General features: G+C 36.8%; 1 protein-coding gene across 1 annotated transcript in view; it reads right to left on the bottom strand.

Moving 5' to 3' along the window:
• Positions 1–9,213, bottom strand: part of LOC135219294 (collagen alpha-1(III) chain-like) — an 11,098-nt gene extending 1,885 nt beyond the window's left edge. Inside the window, exon 1 of the mRNA XM_064255948.1 lies at positions 9,014–9,213. Coding sequence (XP_064112018.1) covers positions 9,014–9,213 — 200 coding nt within the window. The remainder of the gene's footprint in view (positions 1–9,013) is intronic.
• Positions 9,214–15,505: the final 6,292 nt, after the last annotated feature.

The following is a 15,505-nucleotide window of genomic DNA, read 5'->3' as shown; positions in this document are numbered from 1 at the left end:
AAGAGCGTCTTGGGTCGTTTATTTTCCGTCAGTAGTTTCTTGTAGCGTGAAAAAAGTGACGTCGGTGAGATATTCAGCAGAGCAAGTCAGTATATTCTCAAAGATTTCTGGTAAAAGGTAGCTTAGCGTGACCAAACTTTAATCGTATTTAACCTACCAACGCTAATTTAAACCATGTGAACCATACGAAATCTTTGGTAAACCTGAATTTTTGGGTATTTTTAGATATTAACTGTAATTTTGTATGATTACGATAATATAAAAGATTTTATATGTCGGTTTTGCACGAGCATTGAAAGCAAAGAATGATTATTAGGATAATATGGTCCTGAGTAAAATAATTGTGGTGAAGGACGCAATATATTTCGGGGGCTATAACGTACTGCTAATGAGAACACTTTGCAATATTACGAAATAATGAAGCTGTGTAATTTGTAGTTTCCGGCCTCTGCATTGTGACGGAAATAGGAGAATGATTCCTCTTTACTTAAATTAAATGAGTTTTTTTTTTTTCACGAAATACTCACATAATGCATCGGTGGCTGTGTGTCTGTCCCGAATGCAACAATAAAATGCATAACTAGAGAGGATGTCAGTCTTAATTTATATATCTAAATCACATCCAAACAAGGCAAAAACGCTAAGGTTCTATTTCCACTCTTTGAAGAACCCCTAATAAGATAAATAAATAAATAAAAACAATCGGCAGGTTTCCTACGACGTATGGTGAGCGTCGTTGCCATGGTAACGTTGCCTTTAACGCTCACTTATGATTTAAGACGTGATCACATTCTCAAGACTGCAACGTGGGGGATTCCCCGTCTTGCCCACCTAACAAGTGTTGACACTGGCTGATGAGACGCATCTCGTACTTGTTTGGTTAAGGTGGCCTCGTACCAACGAGGGCTTTTGTTCATTGGCTTTAAAATGTTTGCTTATGATATCTTTCTTTGAGAGTCGTTGTGGTGTAATCTATTGTCCACTTTGTTTATAACTCAATTGTATTTATGCAAGTGCGTTCGTTTTGCTTATCAGATGTGTATTGACTAAGCCTGTTGTTTATTTATTTTATTTTCGTTTTCTCGCCTTTACAAACATTATTTTTTTATAGTCAGGCCATGTTTACTTCTAAAAACAGAAATTCAAATAAAAATATGGAATTAAAGAAAAAACTGAGTATTCGTGTAACTGACCACTATTCAATAAAATGAAAGCTTCCTTCTTGTTTAGAAGTGTAATTGCTAAACAACAAAGCTATAATAAGAAAATTAAATGGTATTGGGGTATGTAAGTTAAGGAGATTGGGGGCTGAATGACCTATCCAGAGGTAGAGTCAATTGTACCCCTTCTCTGTAACTCCAAAGGAACGAATATGTTGTTGGCTCTTTACATCCAGGTTCTCTTATTGTTAAGGTGTGTTGACCATCATTCTTTATGAAGACGAAATTGGGACAATGAATGGGATTAAAAGATAGAGGGAATTGAGATGCACTGCTTCCATAGTTTGTGGTATGTGAAAATTTAAAAGGGTGGGAAGTGTGGATATGCACAGAGATTGTGAGACGATACGATCGGTTGGTAAACTGAAGTATAAACATTAGGTGTAAGGAAAAGTGTGGGGAGGAAGACCCAAAAAGTGTACCGTAAATGGAGCCTAAATATATTGGTACAGTGGGTGTCAGGATTGTTCGTCCAGTAGGGGATTTGCTTTCTTTGAAAGTGCATGAAGCGTCTGAAACTATGAAAATTTCCTGCACGGGGACCACAAAGACCGTTAAAGAATGGGAGCGAGAGTAATTTTAGTAAAAATATTTGTGTTTCACCTCAAATCGTAATATTGACGTTTTCTATGATACTCACGAAGACAGAAAAGAAAATGTAAAACTACTATTTTTGTTCTTTTACTCCAGAATCTGTTGTCTCCTTAAATGAAGGTGCAGTTCAATCCAGCTTATTATTTTTATTTGTATTAATCGTATAATTCATAATATTGTCTATGTGCTGAGGTTATTGGCATCCCGGCTTTGGCAGCTTGATCGTTCATGTATTACTTAATTATAATTAATAATAGCATATATATATTTATATCTATATATATATATATATATATATATAATATATATTATATATATATATATATATATATATATATATATATATATATGACTGGTAAAAGTGTTCTGTAACAACAGAATTCCATCTAATAAAAGGAGCCCATAAAAACACCAAAATGTAGAGAGAAAAGTACTATATTTCAGAGACTGCTGTCTCTCTCTTCAGGTATATGAATGAGAAAAGTTTACAGAAAAGGAATACCACCTTTTCTGTAAACTTTTCTCATTCATATACCTGAAGAGAGAGACAGCAGTCTCTGAAAATATAGTACTTTTCTCTCTACATTTTGGTGTTTTTATGGGCTCCTTTTATTATATATATATATATATATATATAATATATATATATATATATATATATATATATATACACACACACACACACACACACACACATATATATATATATATATATATATATATATACATTACACACACACACACACACACACACACACACACACACACACATATATATATATATATATATATATATATATATATATATATATATATATATCTATATATATATATATATATATATATATATATATATATATATATATATATATATATATATAACGTTTTCAAGACTACATACCCATTGCAGCAGCCTTATCGGGAAGTTGTTTCTTGGTGCAGGACAATAGGGTAAGGGTAGGGGGGTTCTTTGTTGGCCTAGGAAGGGTGGGGTTGGTTGTTTGAATTGGATACATTCCCTCGCGTACGGACTTCTGTTAATGGAAATATGTTGACAGTGATTTCCTAGAGGACTTAGTACCACTGCCATTGAAGCAACTGAGAATTCTTTTCTCCCAGAAGGGAAATTACATTTTATTCTGTTTTGACTTTCTGTCCTTTCTGTCTCTCTCTCTCTCTCTCTGCCGTAGTATCCTCCTCACTTACTTTTATGTCTTCTCACCATATCTTCATTTCTTTGTTCCTCCAAATTATCTCAACTTTTGGTGTTAGCTTGTTATTCTATTTTCTTTCTTTTTCTTTTGGTTAAATTTAGTTGCCAGTTTTGTGTGTCCGGCTCTTTCTTACTCAAAGCTGAGGCGACAGATGGAAAAAAACCTTAATCGTTGTGCTGTTTTCTCGAGTTTCGTTGTGACCCATTGCCTCTCGAGGTTTCGTTCTGGGGGACTTGATTGCTGACACCGTATTCCAGATCGATAAACAATGAAGTGAGTTTCTATGTTGTTTTACTTTCCTCATTCATTTTGCGATTGTTGGCCTCGCTGCTGTAGCGCGTGTTAGAGTGGGTAACCACTACTTAATGCTTATTCTCCAGAGACCCATAAGTAAGTCTCCGTGAAAACAAATTTCCTTTTTATTCCAAAAGCTAAGCGTCATTTATTTAAAGAAATCCAGGTTACCTTAACAAGCCAAATGAGGCTGAAATTACCAACCTGGGGATAGATGGGTGAGAATATATTCGTTGTTCCATAGAACAGGTATTTTGCTTTTCTCTTGAGATCAAGTCATCAAGGGGAGATTAATTATTATTCTTTCGAAGACAATGTTTTTATTCTTAAGAATATTGCGTTTTGTGTGGAATTTTGACTTTTCATGAGAGGTTGACACACAGGTGCTGTACTTCGATCGCAACAATTTCAAGTGAACAGGAAAAAGGAAGGGAACTGTAGTGCTAGATTAAAAACATTATTACGTTCTCTTTAAGTTTAGATTTGGTATAAGAGAACTGGAGACAGTAGATTGATTCCCTTCATTAAGATAACAAACTTTCAGGATGTGCGAAGGGCTGAGAAATCCTTTTGGTCTGGAAAGTTATGCGGTGGGAAGACTACAAGAAGGACAACTCCTCAGCCGCCGTCATGATTCTGATCTTGAGACTATAACAAGACAACCGTTGTGATGTAATACATGACATCTAACACGTATTGCAGGATGGGAACAAGTGGGTGGGAAGAGAGTGCCGTGGAATGAAGTCTCTGGCATCAGAAGGTCAAAGAGACCTGTTATGATAGTGAAGTGTGGTGAAGGTGGCGCATGTTGTATGGCAAACTTGCGCACACCATGTGCAGTAAAATAGAGATTCGTGTTGAAGGACGTTAGACGGGAGAAAACTATAGTAGATTCACATCAACCGTGCATCTGATGTCTAGGCCAGTCCCTTACGACACTCCTGATTGGCAGTTGATAAGCCAGTTGATAAGCCAGTCACAGGGCTGGAAACTCTCAGTCTCTCGAGAGGTCACATAGGCAAGACGTATGTTCCACCTCTCCTGAGGGATACTTTTGAAACTTATCCCTCAGGACAAGTGGAACATACATCCTGCCTATGTGAACTCTCGAGAGAGACTGAGACTTTCCAGCCCCGTGATTGGCTTATCAACAGCCAATCGGGAGTGTCGTAAGGGACTGGCCTAGACATCACACGCACGATTGATGTGAATCTACTATACTACGTAGACCCATGTTCGAGTGGTTAATTATTTTATTTCCTTGACCGACGTTACAATAACAATTATGAAATTGAGAAAAGAGAATTTCACTGAATCCGAAGTTTCCGTCGTCATCCCTTTGGTGCTGATCAAGGGTTAGGAAAGACTGTAATTAATGGATTGGAGATTCTTCTTCGTGCGGTGGTTGGTCGAACCATCGATCGGAGATCTGTTGTTCCCTCTGAAGGTCGACCATTTGTCACAAGGAGGAACGAGGTGTTTTGACAAGGACAAGGGAGGAAGCTGGAAGTTCCGAAGTTTACCCGACGAAAGACTCCGATCATTTGTGCGTGGGAGCGGAACTTTTTTTTTTTTTTCAACTTTGTATCTCATTCTTGTCTTATAATGTTTTTGATCTCTCTCTCTCTCTCTCTCTCTCTCTCTCTCTCTCTCTCTCTCTCTCTCTCTCTTCTTTTTTACTTTGTATCTCATTTTTATTTTATATAGTTTTTGAGATCATGCGTTCTCTCTCTCTCTTATTTTTTTACTTTGTATGTCACTGTTATCTTATGATGTTTTTGAGATAATGCGTTATCTCTCTCTCTCTCTCTCTCTCTCTCTCTCTCTCTCTCTCTCTCTCTCTTATTTTTTTACTTTGTATCTCACTGTTATCTTATGATGTTTTTGAGATCATGCATTATCTCTCTCTCTCTCTCTCTCTCTCTCTCTCTCTCTCTCTCTCTGTGCGAAACTTTACTGGTCGTCGCGTGTTCTGCATGTTGTTTAATAATTTATAGAAACAGATTTTAATATCAGCCGTAAAATTCTTGAAATGTACTCGGCACGATACTCGGTAATAGATGAACAGTGTCGTACATCAGATGGGTCATTTTGTTTCCGTTGTAACTCGTAAATAAACTTCCACAAGCTCACTTCCTTTGTTCACTTCCTTCGCCTCTGTGGAACACCCGGGGAAAATGGACCGGTACGTAATCTGTAGGTAACAGAACAGATACGTTGCGACGGAGAGATTGAGAACCTGCATAAGTAGCAAAGTCTTTAATTCAGTTCTGTCGATAAGGAAATTATATATAAATTAACCGAACAAAAGAGTAAATTCCAATCAGACTGAAAAAAAAAAACAGGTTTTGTAGCTGCGCTGAAAGAAGAGCAAGTCACGTCGAAAGTCGGCATGGCAATTAAAATATTGTACGCTGAATGTTTGCACAATTATATAAAAAAAGAGTTATTTAAGTTATTAAGTGTATATGCAAAAAAAAAAAAACAATATTGTTCAACGTAATATGTAATAAAATAATATATTGTGTACATTGGATATTTTAAATAAAAGTTAAAAACCCGTTGCTGAATAACCACTGGTTCCATGCAACGTAAAAACATCATATAAAAAAAGAAAGAAAGAAAAAAAAAGATTTTAGGAGCAGTTTCAACATCTTTGGGTTAAAGGCGACTTGATTTTCGTTTTCTGTAAAGAAAGCTATCGTGCCGACTTTCTGTCCATCCGCACTTTTTGCTGTCCGCTCTTTTTCTGTTCGTCCCCAGCTCTTAAAAAACTACTGAGGCTAGAGGGCTGCAAATTGTTATGTTGATCATCCACCCTCCAATCATAAAACATACCAAATTGCAGCCCTCTAGCCTCAGTAGGTTTTATCATATTCATGATTGAAGTTACCCATAATCGTGCTTCTGGCAACGATACGTGATAGGCCACCACCTGCCCGTAGTTAAAGTTTCATAGGCCGCGGCTCATACAGCAATATAACGAGACCACCGAAAGATCTGTTTTCGGTGGCCTTAATTATAAGTTGTACATAAAACTCGATTGCGCCGAAGGCATATCTTACTTGTTTGTTAATGCTTTCATTGACAATAAAATGTATCTGGGTTTATGGAATTAGGGACAATATGAAACAAGGCATTAGAAATAGCTTGCCTTGAAGTGATTCTTTTTTAAAATGGGAACTAGAATCAGTTGTGATATTTTAATTCCCATAAATTGAACTGTAAATAAAATAATCACATGAAAACCTGCTGCAGTGATGTGTTCTGTTATCTGGAATGATACATTTGATTTCAAGGTATTAAGATCGAAGGCTTTAGAATATAACGTCTCTCGGGAACTACGACGTTATTCCTCATTATATTATACATTATATATGTTTGTGAACCTCATTCTAGTGATGACTGCTTTAGACAATTGATATGAAGTAGATAACTTCATAATATTAAAATAATGGATTACTGATCCGAGCGACAAAGGATTCAGAAACATCGACAAAGGGACTAAAAATTTATTCCATCCAAAGAATTAATAAACAAAGTAAATATTAATATTTTTTTTCAGAGAGATATACGTAGTGTAATATCCTTTTACGGTACATCGGTCTATATTCTCTTTCTTCCAATAATGGATCTTTTCCGCGTGAGAATCTCGCCTTTTATGGGATTCTGTCTTTTGTAATGGGTCATCGCGCTGCTGAGAATCTCTTATTTCTTGAAACCTTCGTCGTCCATCTGTCGTGGAATGGGATCCGTTGAGAGACGAAAATGTTTATACGAGAGACAAAAATGTCTATACACAAAACTATTTATGCGTAAGGAGGAATTCGTCTGTGACCAAGGGAGATATGCACACGTTTCCAAGATTTTGTTTCTTTGGAAATGTGTTGAAGTGTGGTGTGTGATTGTATCTCTCTCTCTCTCTCTCTCTCTCTCTCTCTCTCTCTCTCTCTCTCTCTCTCGCCATATAGATTTTAAGGGTGAGGAGGGTGGGTTTGTGATTATTTACCTCTCCTCTCTCTCTCTCTCTCTACTCTCTCTATCTCTCTCTGTGTCCATATATATTTCAAGGTTTGGAGGGCTTGTGATTGTTCCTCTCTCTCTCTCTCTCTCTCTCTCTCTCTCTCTCTCTCTCTCTCTGTCCATATATATATTTAAGGGTGGAGGGTTGAGTGAAAATGAGGGGTAGCAGTGGCACTATGGCCAAAGTTTGCAGACGCTGCTCCATGTTTAGAGGTCCTCATATCATATTTCAGGAACCACTAGAAATTTAGTCAACTTTTGGTATTTGGCAAAGCTAGTGCGTTAATCCTGCGCTCATATCTCCTCCATCCGGGATTGGGACCGGGCATGAATTCGTAAATTATTTTGACAAGAATTTATTCGTGTTTTAGTCGCCAGAGAAACTTTGATGCATGAGAGCACTTTAGAAAAAAAAAAAAAAGAATTTTCATTTGAAGTTGGTCACTTGGCGGATATCAGCTCATAACAGGAAAACGGATCCTTTTCTCAATAACCACATTTATTTAATTGGACCAAGATTTTTTTTTTTATTTTTTTTTTGTTTTTTTTTTTTTTTTTTTTTTTTTTTTTTTTAGGATGAAGGCTGCTAGAGTAGATTCACACCACCCGTGCATCTGATGTCTAGGTCAGTCCCTTACGACGCTCCTGATTGGCTGTTGATAAGCCAGTCACAGGGCTGGAAACTCAGTCTCTCTCGAGAGTTCACATATGCAGGATGTATGTTCCACCTCTCCTGAGGGATACGTCTTTCAAAAGTATCCCTCAGGAGAGGTGGAACATACATCCTGCCTATGTGAACTCTTTCGAGAGACTGAGAGTTTCCAGCCCTGTGATTGGCTTATCAACAGCCAATCAGGAGCGTCGTAAGGGACTGGCCTAGACATCAGATGCACGGGTGATGTGAATCTACTATAGCTCCGTGTACTTCTCCAACCTTTGCTATACTTCAGCAGAGTTACTACCTACAAGGTACATCATTCACTGCGTAGGTCAACTGGGTATAGCAAGCGCTATCATCACTAATGACTGTATTCATGAAATCATTATTATGACAAGTTTTATACAGTCTCAGGCAGCATAAACTCGGTTGCATTTTCATCATTATATACATGAACAACGTCACTTGCGTCATATTGAATTGGGATCATTTTTAACGAAAACGTAATAAGAAAAACATCCATAATTATTAAACTAACAATTTTTCATTCGAAAGCTTATGCGTATTTTAGTTCGCTAAACAAAGAGGATATAAACGAAAAATCAATGATAACACTTATTTATGAAGATGAAAAATGCACTGATATTCCTCCTTTTCAATTTCCCTATATAAAAGGAACGGTAGGTATGTAATTAGTATGGTTAAGGGAAGAGATTAATAAACGTAGTGAGAATCTGGTCGTTCACGTCATAGAAGAATATTAATAACAATGGGACCTAGGCCGTAGCAGTTATACCAGCTAATAGTTATGGTGGTTTGTAGGAAGTGGTCCCCCAATGTCAGGAATTTGTATGAAAATATCTTCTTCTTTCTCTACAAGCTTGTCCCTATTTGGGGTCGCTGTCATGGTTCTTCAACATATTCTTCCATCTCCCTCGGTCCAGTGCATCCTCCTCGCTCAATCCCAACTCCCTCATATCATCTCCTCACGCAACTCTGGTCTACCCAACCTTCCCCCACCTGGTAGTCCCATCTCCATCATCTTCCTTATCGGTTGGTCTTCCTCTCGTCTCTTTATATGTCCATACCATCTCAGTCTACTTTCCTTCACCTTGTTTGAAGCTGGTGCTATTTTGAGAGTGCCTCTAACATGTTCGTTCCTAACTTTATCCTTTCTAGTAAGTCCACATTGCCATCTCAACATCCTCATCTCAGCCACATCAATCCCTGTTTTCATCTCTCCTCTTAGTTACCCATGTTTCGGACGAGTACAACATTGCAGGTCTCACAACCTGGCGCCTGGATCTTCCTCTTTAATTTAACGGCATCCTACGATAATGTAAGAAAATATGATGCAGTTATTTTACTTTCGTCGTTTAGGGAAAAATTTGTTAGCTTGGTTTGGGCAAAAACTATTGCAAGTTTGTAGGATTAATTGTGTTGTTTTGGTAAAGGCGATAAAGTTTGACTTTGAGCCAGTTTCTAGAAAAGACAGAAACACTGCAGTAATATTAATAAGTGACCATATAATTGAACTGTTACAAGGTTATAAGATTAGGAAACTAATCTTATAACGTTGAGGACAATGATTCAGGAAAGTTTGCAGAGATCCAGATTGTTTTTTTAATTTACAATTAGGAGATGCCTTTAAACAATATTTCATAGATAAATTAATAGCAAATTTGTAAATATTTTAAATTCCTTGTAAATTATTTTTCACCATAAATGTAAATATTTGTAAACAACCAATATAATTTTCTAAAAATAAACATTTAAAAAATGACCACTCTCCAGGTTAGTGTCGAGTATTTTTCGTACACGAATTGGTCTTGAGTTTTCCCACACGATTTTTCGTGTTATTATGATCAGTGTTGAAACTTCTGGTTCTGTGCTATGTAGCGCCGTTGGTTTGAATGGATGTTACTCATTTACATAAACCTGAACCATTGCGACGCGTCAAGCACCAACGTCTAGACTTTATTTTGAGTTATCACTTTGATGTTGGCTTCTCCTTCTCTTGACTCTTTAAGGATCATGTCATAGAGAACACAAACCTAAATACTTTCGCTCACAGCTCTGTTGGCTTTTATAGGGCCTCATTGTGGCCTAGTAGTGGTAATGGGGTCCTTTGGCGATTGGCTTTCATTTATGCTCACTTATTCAGATAATGACTAGGCGCTGTGTATTAATTAACTCGCGACGCCAAAAGAAAGTTTTAGTTTCTTGTTAAAGAAAACTATTGAGATAACTTTGTCTGTCCGTCCGCACTTTTTCTGTCCGCCCTTAGGTCTTAAAAACAACTGAGGCTAGAGGGCTGCAAATTGTTATGTTGATCATCCACACTCCAATCATCTAACATACCAAATTGCAGCCCTCTAGTCTCAATAGTGTTTATTTTATTCTAGGTTAAAGTTAGCCAACATCGTGCTTCCGGCAACGTTATAGGACAGGCTACCACTGGGTCGTGGCTGAAAGTTTCGTGGGCCACGGCTCATACAGCATTGTACGCTCTACAGAAAACTTGATTGCGCCGAAAAAACTTCAGATAATTTTTTTTATTTCAATACTCTCGTTGTTGTCAGTAGCACTTGTATGAGAGGGTGAAACTCAGTTATTCTTGCGAGATGCTTTTCTGAAAAATATTTAGTGGAATTCATCTACTTGTGGTTTCCGAATGAGGACAAAAGTGATCAGAAATTTTATTCTCTCTCTCTCTCTCTCTCTCTTCCCATTTCGCAAGGAAGGACGGTCCTTGACTTATGGTAAGCGGAGGAGACCATTCATCTGAAAGCGACAAGATCAGAAATCATAAATCAGAATGAACGTTTGCTGGAATGCGACACGTTCCCTCTCATTCAGACTGCGACTAGTGTGTGTGTGTGTGTGTTTTTTTTTTTTTTTTTTTGAGACTTGGTCCTTCGTTTGCCTTCACATTTGTGTTGATATTGGGACGGAAATGTTGTTGTTGGTTTCGTCTTCTTCTTGTTCTTCTTCTTATTATTATTACATTATTATTATTATTATTATTATTATTATTATTATTATTATTATTATTATTATTATTATTATTATTATTCTAATTATTATTACCTTTAAATATCTTCTTCAAATTCTTCTTCTTCTTCTGTTTATTATTATTATTACATAATTATTATTATTATTATATTATTATTATTATTATTATTATTATTATTATTATTATATTATTATACCTTTAAATATGCAGATATGGCATACATGCTACGCCTAGGATCACTTTCCTAATAGCAGTAAGTGTAGATTTTTATTCGAGAGAGAGGAGAGAGAGGAGAGATGAGAGAGAGAGAGAGAGAGAGACTGAGAGAGAGAGAGAGAGTGTGAAAGTCATTCTTCATTAAAGTTTATAATAACGACCCACACACGTCAGAAGGCAGCCTCCTCATTATGGTAATTAGCTCTGCATGGAATGGTGCCTCCATTTCATTTTTAAATGAATTCATGTTCAGTTCTTTTCCCAAAGCAGAATTTCTCTCTCTCTCTCTCTCTCTCCCCTCCGAGATAATTTATACAAACCTTTGATGAGTGCTCTCAAATATAAACTCGTATTTTGGCTGAATTCCTTTGACGCAGAAATAGACTTTTCGCTGTTTTTTTCATGGCAGGTTGGCCTTTGTTTTAGATGTATTGTTCTTTGGTTTTGCAGCTTGTTATGATGCAGTCTCTCTCTCTCTCTCTCTCTCTCTCTCGTCTCTCTCTCTCTCTCTCCTCTCTATGGCATGAAAAAAATAAAACAGACTCACAAAGGTACTCTGTGATGGCTGAGTTGTATGCGTTTATATCCATGAAGCTTTGAACTGCATCTTCAGTTTTTTTTTTTTTTTTTTTTTAAAACTCTGCATCTTCATTCTTTTTTTTAATTTAAAACTCTGGGGTTTATATGAAAAAATATTTTAAAGAGTGGACAATTTAGCTTCGCTTAGGGGATGCTAATTAATTCACACGTTAAGAAATAAAGTATATCATTGCTAAGGTATGATGATGAAATGTAATTGAATCAGCTCCAAAAAGAAAGGCATTAACATCGAGGATGCTAAACTACTGGTGCTGACCATTTCTGGAACGGTGCTTGAAGTCAAGGACGAAATGAATAGTTACATAAGACAACGGTCATCGTAGAAGATGCGAATAAATGGGATGTCAACTGCAGCAACTTGAACGTCTTCAATTGCTTTCTACTGTCTATTTCTTGTAATCTGATCGTTTTAATTTTTTCCCCTGCTACAGTCATAAACAGCATTCATTATACTTACACATTGCTTTCAGTACAATACCCCTTGAAATCTTGCGTTTGGACATAGTTACACGACCTGGAATGCTAAGGTTGGGTGGGTTAGGATACTATGTGAAAGTATTTAAGACATTTTGCTTGTTTAAGTGTCCATTTCTTCTTCTTTTCCTTCTTCTTCTTCTTCTTCTTCTTCTTCTTCTTCTTCTTCTTTTTGCATAATGCACACAACGTAAAATAAAAGCAACATGGGCTAGGCCCAGGATTCTTCGGCAACGTAGAAACAGCATAGTCTGGGCTATCTAAGCAATGATTCAAATAATCGAGGTTTTTATTTATTTATGCTTTTATGTATTGTTTCGTAGACATTGTTCATGAAGCCTCAGGATCATTATACGTATTTATTAATAACAGAATATATACCGACGTTTAGTCTTTGACGCAGTTTAAAATGATAGAGATATAATTTCTCTCAATAATTTTGAGCATTTAGTATGTCAAAAATTTTTCTTGATAATTACACGCACGGTTATAAAATTGTAATTCAATTACAAATGTAAATTATGCCGACTACCTAATAAGGTCTCGAAGTTTTTTAAGTCACATTCCGTAACATAATGTAATTTGATTTCTGTTTTAATTTAGGTACAAATTCTACTGAGGCTTTACCCTGGTTTTATCACTTCATTTCAGATTAAATTGTGACCCTTTGGCAAAAAGCATTACCAAATGCATTCCGGCTCATTAAACAATTTACCATAATCTTAAACGACTTATTAGCAGTGTACGGCTTAAACTCTGGTTATCTAATTTATTTATTTATTTATTTAATTGTGTATTTGCTTTTGAAGTTCAAATGTCTGGAGCGGATAGAACTTCGGTGTAAGTGAATGAAATGGCTAATACAGAAGGTTTTTTTTCAGCACTGGGGTTCAATACGATCCGGCATTTAATGTATGAATGAGGGATGATGATTTTTCCTTGATCCATCCAATTTTAGACGATGGGGGTATTTTTAAAAAATCAACGAAATACTGGGATAAGTACGTGTTCACATACACGTATAATCAGGTCTTCGTATCGTGTCGTATAACGTGGATCCATCGGCTTGTATTGGCAGCATTGCTTCTGTAAACTGCTATACCTCTCACGGATCTTTCCTAATAGTGCCCCCCCCCCCCCCCAACAAACCCACCCCCCACCCCCACCCCCCAGGGTTCTAACACGGTATGTACATCCACCTTTGTGCCGTGTTTAGTACCAGCCCGTTGGGGGATGACCGTCAAAACATAAACAAAAGACTGTCAATATCATAAAAATAATGACCTCCAAGAAATAGTAGCCCTAGATAACGACCCCCGAAAACCATAGGGGGTCACTATCTGAGAAAATTCCCTCTCATATCTAGAGCGGAGAATCCGATAATTGATTAAGATGCAAATTCCATTAACAAAGTGACCGAGCTTGACTTTGGCAGGTCACTGAAAAGCAATATGAAGCAACCAAAATTGTAAGCTGAACAGAAATGAGTTAGGAGAAGCACCATCAATGCATGACTTATATGTTGACATTTATATATTTTAATTTATCACGTTTCTTTATGTATTGATTTCCTTAGCCACAACTCGCGGAGCTTATTCTTGACCAACTAAATAAGACAAGAGAGAGAGAGAGAGAGAGAGAGAGAGAGAGAGAGAGTGGGGGGGGAATCCGGAGGAGAGAGGAGAGAGAGAGAGAGAGGAAGAGAGGAAAGAGAGGGGGGGGGGGGAATCGCTTCCCTCAAGCCGCAGAGGGCGTTCATGATTCACGTCCAGTCGCCCTCTCAAAATTGAATGATTGATGGCTATCACGGTTCGGAACATCTCTGGTAATTCGGGGCCAACGACGCCAATGGGAATAGTGGAGATTTTGGTCTACGCATTTTATCCGCGTTTTGGCGAGATATCTTTTTTTAGTGACAGTATTGGAGTGAAATTCGTTGATTCCATATTCTGTACATTTTCTGAAACGAGTCCTTTAGTTGCTAGATAATGCACATTGGAAATTATTTTCATTATTTATTTCCATACATTCAGTAACTTATCACTTTATGAATGGCATTCTCTCTCTCTCTCTCTCATATTAACTCTGCCACTCGTTTGTCTGTATTTAACTTTCTTTTTTCCTTGTGGTATTTTGCGTTAAGACTACGGGTGTTCAATGTATATATATATATTATATATATATATATATATATATATATATATATATATATATACACATGAACACACCCGTAGTCTTAACGCAAAATACCACAAGGAAAAAAGAAAGTTAAATACAGACAAACGAGTGGCAGAGTTATATGAGAGAGAGAGAGACGAGAGAGAGAGAGAGAGAGAAGCCATTCATAAAGTGATAAGTTACTGAATGTATGGAAATAAATAATGAAAATAATTTCCAATGTGCATTATCTAGCAAGTAACGTACTCATTTAAGAAACATGAGTACGTTATATAAACTAAATCCTGTCATACTTAAAAACTATCATGATAACTTCGAAATGAAGTAAAAAAAAAAAAATCTTGTAAAATAACGCTCAAATGCTCTGTTTTAAAAAAACAAGCCGAAGACAAGAAGCCAAGACGTGTATCAGTGAGGTAATAAAGAGTTCTTGCTTGCATATTGCCCACTCGAGCGCCCAAGATGATGATAAAAGGTCCCAAGTTGTTCCCAGATGAGTTTTTGGGGTTATTTAATAACGGAAGGTTTCAGAAGGACAACTTAGATCCGGAAAGTATTATGGAGAATATGTTCAAGTAAGACATAGTGAGTCCGAAGGTATTCCATTACGATGGCAATAAATTTTACACACACACACACACACACACACACACACACACATATATATATATATATATATATATATATATATATATATATATATGTGTGTGTGTGTGTGTGTGTGTGTGTGTGTGTGTGTGTGTAAAATTTATTGCCATCGTAATAGAATACCTTCGGACTCACTATGTCTTACTTCAACATATTCTCCATAATACTTTCCGGATCTAAGTTGTCCTTCTGAAACCTTCCGTTATTAAATAACCCCAAAAACTCATCTGGGAACAACTTGGGACCTTTTATCATCATCTTGGGCGCTCGAGTGGGCAATATGCAAGCAAGAACTCTTTATTACCTCATCTGATACACTCTTGGCTTCTTGTCTTCGGCTTGTTTTTTTAAAACAGAGCCGCATTTCGAG

Source organism: Macrobrachium nipponense, chromosome 19 (assembly GCF_015104395.2).
Source record: "Macrobrachium nipponense isolate FS-2020 chromosome 19, ASM1510439v2, whole genome shotgun sequence".
Classification (NCBI taxonomy): Eukaryota; Metazoa; Arthropoda; class Malacostraca; order Decapoda; family Palaemonidae; genus Macrobrachium; species Macrobrachium nipponense.
Note: the sequence above shows the minus strand (reverse complement) of the source record. Positions and strands in the feature narration are given on the sequence as shown.